Here is a 7987-nt window from a genome sequence, read left to right on the forward strand (position 1 = left end):
TATATACGATTGATATCCGGAAGAAATAAAAAGTTCTAGAAAAATCAGTCTACCGGATCGCAGATTAAAATTCTATAAAAGTCAGTTTTGAAATTAAAATTAAAAATTACAATTAAAATAATAATAATAATAATAATAATAGTAACAACAACAACAACAAACGACGAGAGACGAGTCGAGGATGCGCGTTTAAATAAATCGCAAAATAAAATCCCCCTTTCAACCCTCAACCCCAATCCCAAACCCCCCCCCCATTTGTTTTTTTTTCTTCTTATTTTCATACTTTCGAGTCTCGAATTTGTTCGCATTCGACTTATCAATTCCATAATCGTTTGTACTTTTTTTATTTATTTATTTTTTGTTTCCACTCTCACAGCCAAAATAAAATTATAATAATTTGTATTTTCTCAATAGAGTCGTTGCAATAAAAACAATATGTATGTCAATCGATTAATATTAAAACGTACGTAAACGAAACGGAATAAAATAAAAAGAGAAAGAATATTTTGTTAACAAAATATTGTGATGATAGGGGGGCGGGGTTGTGGTGGGGTTGAGTTGGGGTTGGAGTGGTTTAAAAAAAAAAAATTAAGTAAAGTTTAAAATTGAAATCATTTAGCGAACAATTAATTATTTGCGAACAATTAATCATTAACGAACAATTAATTATTAGCGAACAATTAATTATTAGCGAACCTTTAGAAAGAAAAAAGGGTTCTAAGGACTAGAAAAAGTTACGCGAACAGATGATTCGTGTAAATACGATTAGAAAAATATTCTATATAATATAATTATTATTATAATATAATCCTATTATATATTTTATATTATATTATCTCTCTCTCTCTCTCTCTTTTCCTAATGAAAACTCTTAGAAACTGATCACCCCCTCCCCCTATCGTTATCCTTTTTTTTTTCTACTAGCAAGCACCTTTCCTTTACCTTTTTTTTTCTTTTTATTTTTTTTTTTAATTTTTCTCAAACAGGCCGCCCTCCCCTCCCCCTCCTCCCCGAATATATATATATATATTTTTTTTTATATGATTAATATTATTATTATTATTATTATTATTATTATTATTGCGTTAGGGTGTAAAAAACAAAAAAAACGTTGCGTTTGATAAAAATAAAAATAAAAGAAAAAAAAACCGGAAAAAAAAAAATAAAAGAAATATCATAGTTTGCGAGAACGGAAAGAAAAAACCCGCATATAAATTTCATTTAACGAAAATTAAATGCGTATTTATTGATAAAATATTTTTCCGAAAAATTATTATTCTCCCCCTTGATATCAAAAAAAAAAAAAAAAAACAAAAAAAGACGCGTAACCCTAAACTCAATCGTAAAGGTTGTATTTAATTATTTCATATCTTTTTTTTGAAGGAGGGGTTCTTTTTTATTCCTTTTTTTTCTTTTCGTTTAGTTATTGTATATACATTTTTGTTTGTTTAAATTTTTTTTTTTTCTCTCTCTCTCTCTATCTCTCTCGTTGTTTTGCCTTTAAACGGCAAACTTTCACGCATTTTCACAATTCGTTCTTTCTTCGTTTCGTTTCGTTTCGTTTCGTTTCGTTATTTCGGTATAAACGTCGCAATTATTAAAACAATAAAATAAAAAGAAACATTGTTCGATTTATCTCGGCTCGTGTTCAACATTTTTGTTTCTTTTTTATATCTTCCTTCTATGTTGTTTTTTTTTTTTTTCTATTTTTCTTTTTTTTTTTTTTTATTATTATTTTTTTTCTACGTCGGGGAGATTAACAAAAATAATTCGCTCTATTTTTTTTCTTTCCCGTCGAAAAAAAAGCATATCACAGGGTGTCGTCTCGTTTAAAAAAACCGGTCCGTCGTGCCATTACGAATTTATAACGCTATACAATAAAACACCTTTTTTTCTTTTTTTCTTTTCATTTCTTCATCATCGTCATCGTCATCATCATCTTATTGTTTTTTTTCCTTAGACCTTTTTCTTTTCTTTTCTTTGTTTTTTGTTTTTTTTTTCTCTTTTTTTTTATAAACTTTGCACAGAGATATAAGACGAGAAAACTTGATTTGTTGTTGTTGGGTTTATTTTTTTTTTTTCCTTTTTTATACTTATATATATATATACGTATATAATAATATATTATATTCTATTTACAAAAAATTTTACGATTACCTATATAATAAATTATTCTTTCCTTCCTTCCTTTTACTTTTTTTTTATCATCATCATCATCATCATCATCATCATCATCATCATCTCGAATTTATCCATTAATATTATTTTCATCTAATATAAACTCGAGAATATTAATATATGAAAGTTTTCATTTCCTCCCCTTCCCCGGTCCACCCCCCCCCTCTCTTTCTCTCTCTCTCCATATATGGCATATATTTTATGTAAACATACATATATATTTTATTTCTTTTGAATCCGCTCAACTATACTATAGTGTATATGTTTCTATGTGTGTATGTGTATAGAATATATATTTCCTTTTTTTTTGTCTTCTTCTTCTTCTTCTTCTACTTTTTTTCTTTTTTTTATACTTATAAGTATATTAAAATATACAACGTAATATTTCGACTACCAAAAAACACTCTTTGTACTAATCTCTTCGATCCAACGGATATTTTTTTAAAGCCTGCAATTACAATATAATATATATATATATATATATATGTGTGTGTGTGTGAAATCGAAAATTGTCATGCCGAATACATAAATACGTATTCGTGGGAAATTTAACTACGAGCTTCGAATAGCTCAGTGGGTAGAATGGTCATCCACAAAGTTACAAAATCTTGGGTTCGAATCCACCTGATTCCCAGTTTTTTTCAGTTCCCAGCAGTTGCAATTTTTTCATGAATTCCTACATACATATATATATATATGTTAATATATTTGCCCTTTTTTAGGTTTTAGGACACGCTCGTTTGTTATAATAATTAAAACAATCATAAATCGATGAATTAATTAATTTAAAACAAACTTGCATGACTTTTTGAACGATGTAAGATTAGTCATTAAATTGAAAAAATATTTATAATAAAATATACAATATAATTCATCATTATATCATCATCATCACACATCCATCTCCCATAAACTATCTTAAAATTTGCATTTAAACAAATACATGTTTATTAGATTTTAATACTCGACTTTTACTATATTATATACGCGTCACAATTTTATATGGAACATTTACCGATAAGTATTGAAAAAAAGGTTGTGTTCGAGATAACGAACGTATCTACGTCTTTTTATTATCGATGCTTAATAATATTGTCATCGTAATTAGGGAGAAGATTATTCCCCCCCCCCTCCTTCCCGGATTGATCATCAATTTAAAACTTTCTTCGTTCAAATCATTTTCATTTAAAACCTTGCCACAGAAGAGGTACATGTACAAGTACTCACACACGTATCGTACCCAGGTGTGTTATGAACGATTATTTGAAAAAAAAGGGGTTTACTTTAGAACTTACATTAATCTTAAAACAATAGATGAATTGTATTTTTGTTTGGTATGCTTCCTTAGGGGCACATAGAAGAAAATGCAAATAATAATTTATCGAAAAGAAACAAAATATAGAAAAAAAAAAAAAAAAACAACAATTATACTATGTAACCACCAAGTTCTGCTAACAAAACTTGATAAAGTGAAACCCCTTTTTCATGTTTTATTTTCTCTCGTATTATTTAATCGAGTCGTTTTAGTAAAAACGCAAAATTGTTAACATTTGACATTTGTTCTTCTCAGTTGTGTCAGTCTTCCTTTGCGAATATATATGTATATATATATATATAATATATGGCATCGAATTTGTTCAAGAATATTTATGGATTCGATCGGACGATTAGTTGAGTATTTAGTATTCTTCAGAAATTGGCAGGAAATAATAATTGACTATGTCGTCGTCGTCGTCTTCGTCTTCGTCTTCGTCGTTGATTGAGTTGTAGAAACGTTGGGAGACATTGTGCCCAATATATTATTTCAATATACATCTCTCGGTGATGTGTAACATTTATTAAATGGTCAGGAACTCAAAATCATTGTATTGAGTTATTAAAAAGATACAGATTATTATTTCATATCGTAATAAGAGTAAAATCAATAAAATATAGGTGACCAGTCTCTGTCCCTTTGTTTTTCTCTCGCAGTGATCGGTACGTATTCGACTCTGGATGAAACTGGTAAACATTGAAAACAATAATTCTTGCCATCGTTGTTGTCCCAAAATTGTGTACCCTTGCATTGAAAACGTACGGCAAATTCCAATCTCTGTCCTATCGTTAAAGTATGACAATAAAGTAAGAAAGAAAATTTGTCGCTGAAACCGTCGCATGAATTTGATATGTATGTTGCTTGTAAATCACTGAAATTTTTCCAAGAGTTCAAAGTATATCTAATGTGTACCGATTTGTGAAAGTCTAAATTGAGAACTCTGACCGTACCATGAATGCTTAAACTTGTCGGATCCTGTACAAGAACATTTTCCAAACAGACTTTTCGTTCTCTTATGAGATCGAGGAAATTCAAAAGACCACCAGGTTGTTGAAACAACGGTACCAATGTTCTATCAACGATACTTGGTACGGACGAGTTACGTCTGTCAGGATATCGATTGTCCCAACTCGTAGACAAGCTTAAATTTAACGGGCTGTTTTCTTTTTGAAAATTATCGTCGTAAATCAAATCGTTATATGCAGAATTAGGTATCTTTGGTATCTCGTCTAAGAATGTTCGTACATCGGCAAGATCCAATCCTAAAACATCAGCAAATCTGACGATCTTTTTTCTTCCAGGTGTCCCAGGTGGAGTCTTGCCAGTTTTCAACGAGGAACTTCGCCTAATCCTTCGTGGTCTACCATTTAATTGTTCTTCCTCTTCTTCTTCTTCCTCCTCTTCCTCCTCCTCCCCCTTCGCTTCTATATTAACCTTCCCCTGTCCCTCCATTTTCCTCGCCCCAGCCTCAATCCGTTCATCCCCTTCCTCTACTTCATTTTCTTCATCTTTGATTTCATTCGAGACAACTCGTTCAGCTATCAACATCTGTTTACTCATCGAAATATCATCTTGATTACCGTTACACTTGTCTCTGTTTAAAATAAGACACGTATTCTCGTCTACCTTATCGTCTAATACTGTTTCATCCTCGATTTGCAAAGTAACCTCGTTAATTACTAAATTACCCGATTTCTCCGTCAGTCTTTTACCAGTGGGACATTCTACAACGAGTTCATCGGCTAGGTTTAAGGTGCTAACGTAAGTTGAGTGGTCCCCATCATGTTCGACAACTTCCGGCATGGTTATCGAATCTTCCAAATCAGTTTCTAATTGATCGTTAACATCATCATCGGTAGGACTTAGGTCGTTAATGGTGTCCGATAATTCAGCGGTGACATTTATAATCGGTTTGTCATTGATAAAATTATTAGAACAATTTAATTGTTTGATCGTATCAACGTTAATACGTTCATCCGAGACACTGGGAAAATCATTAACGTCGTATCCTTCATCCTCATTTTTTTCAACGGTTAACGGTAACGTACTAGTTGCGGTTAATGTTCTAGTTACGTTGTCCGGTATCTCGGAATCCGAATGGGATTTGATAAGACATTTGCGTAAATAATTGTAATTGTTTTTAGACGTGTTATCGTCTTTAAGGGAAACGGTACTGTCATCATCGAACGTACTCCAAAGTGATTCGTGACTTGGCGATGTTGTCGTCTCACGAGAACTCCTACCATTCAAGGAATCTTCCGAACTGAAGATTCCTTCTTTTACGATGGTTTTATTTTCACGAGTTTTATCAATACGAATAAACCTATCCAAAGGTTTATTTTTATTCGAGGATAAACTAGAATCGGACGAGTCCTCACGATAAATAGACGACGAAATATTTCCGATCGGTATACTCGACAAAGAATATTGTCCTTTCATCGAAACATCGTCTAAATTATTGGAGATTAATTGTTCGCTTTCAGAACTGGTAACGGGATCGAAGTAAATTTCATTTTTGTTCTTTTCCACGTCGGATGATTCAGGATCGAAATATGTTTCGGAAGATTCGCTGACCGGCGAGGTACCACTAACCGGTGATACATAAATACATTCCGATTCGGAATCTTGATCGATACCTAACCTAGGACCGTTAGGTGAACAATGACAAGTATCGTGATGATTGGTCATTAATATTTCCGTGTTTACCAACAAATCGGCCAATTCGGCAGCGGTAACTTCTTCACCGGGTGAATTAGGTTCGTGTTCGAAATCTAATTCATCGTCGAAATCATAGTAATGCTCGTTATCCGCTTGGTGTCGCTGCTGTCGTTGAAATACACGGCCTCCCATTGGATTGTTACCGATAGACGGAACGTTATTGGTCGTCGTTTTTTCTATAGTTCCGTGCAACCACGAAGCAACCTCGCGTGTTATCGGTTTTGTAATAACCGATGCACCGGCAACCGGTGATGATGGGTTGTTATAACCTTCCGAATTGTCATCGGTATTACCCAATGACGTAAGCCGTCGATGAAGACGCCTCGCAAATGCTTCGGCACGTCCCCGACAACCACCAGAAAATATTGAACCAACCAATCCGCAAGAACTATCACCGTGACCACCATGACCACCACGTCCTCGTCCATATTCGGTACCTGCCGTATTAGTACTACTGCTCATCTCAAACGTTTTATCTTCTTTTATATCTCTACTCTCCGAATTATCACCGAACGTTGTTGTTTTATCGATGTTGATAGTGGATGATGAATCCTTGACCGAGCTCGCGTCCAAGTCCAATCGTGAACTTGAACTCGAACTCGAACTCCCCGACTCGTCCAACTCCTTTGGTTCCCGATTACCCGTATTGATCTGAAATATTAAATTTAATCGTCAATGTTAATTGTTTATTCGTTATCTATCGTTGTACCGATTATTATGGGTCAAACACAAAAGTTCGTACGTTTATTCTGTTGAATGTTTTAACTTTGAAAAATGTATAATAGATTATTTATTTGATTCTTTTTTTTATCATTGTTGTTGTAAAATTTACTTTGGAAATATTAATATTAAAAACGAACTTCTTCTTTTTTGTTTTTTATTAACATTACACTTACGTATAAAATAATATTATATTGATATGAAATAAATTCGCATTATCTAAGGCAACACAATTAATGTACGTACTTTTGGTTAAGTTTAATAATTACAATATAACGTTATTTAAAATTATCTATCATTGATTATAGTTACACAAGAATCAATCGTAGGTAAAAGAAAGTGTGACAGAATAACGAAAAATAATAAGAAAAATCTTTCGCGAGAGAAAAAGAAAAAAAAAGAGAGAGAGAGAGAAAGAGAAAAAGAAAAGTAAGAGAGACAGGCTGACTGTTTTCGATACACACGTCGGCAAGGAGAAAAGTGGAGCGGTATAAATACGTCTGGCTCGTAGTCAAGTACGCCTACATGCCGTACACGTGATTTGTACTTTCAAGAAGTACGTAGTCGTCGTCGTTGATCGTCGTCGTCGTCTGGCGTGTCTTAAATACCAACCATTTGTTATCAACTTATTAACGGAATATTACTGTAAGAAAATATTTCACATTTTCATAATAACGCGTATAAATAATAAATCTATGGTTATATCATTTAAATAATAATCATCGATTTTTCTCTATTTTTTTTTTATAATTTTTCTTTTCTTTTTTTTTTTTCAATCGACATGTTTGTTGTTTCAAATAGATCAGGACTTTAGCCGGTATCTGTTTAATGCAAATAAAATCTTTCTATCTATCTCTCTTTCTCTCTCTGTCTGTCTCTGTCTTGTGTTTAAAATTGCGACTGATCGATAGATGATCGAGCAAGGTTGTTTAAGTATTACGTAAATTATACATAAAATAATATATATATGTGTAATGTATGATATATATTTTTAATATTTTATTATTGTAATATATTTTAAATATTATTTATTATTATATTAATAATATATATATT

General features: G+C 32.2%; 1 protein-coding gene across 4 annotated transcripts in view; it reads right to left on the reverse strand.

Annotated features, from left to right (window-relative positions):
- Nucleotides 1-2497: 2497 nt before the first annotated feature.
- LOC106789234 overlaps nucleotides 2498-7987 on the reverse strand; it is a 16518-nt gene continuing 11028 nt past the window's right edge. For 2 of the 4 annotated variants that reach the window (XM_014753294.1, XM_014753295.1), the window contains exon 2: nucleotides 2498-6862. In XM_014753294.1, coding sequence (XP_014608780.1) covers nucleotides 4100-6862 — 2763 coding nt within the window. In that variant the 3' untranslated portion in view covers nucleotides 2498-4099. The remainder of the gene's footprint in view (nucleotides 6863-7987) is intronic. The other 2 variants (XR_001381975.1, XR_001381974.1) reach the window with 1 other exon arrangement.

This window comes from Polistes canadensis, unplaced genomic scaffold, assembly GCF_001313835.1.
Source record: "Polistes canadensis isolate GaletaPanama2010 unplaced genomic scaffold, ASM131383v1 scaffold_172, whole genome shotgun sequence".
In the NCBI taxonomy this organism is placed as follows: Eukaryota; Metazoa; Arthropoda; class Insecta; order Hymenoptera; family Vespidae; genus Polistes; species Polistes canadensis.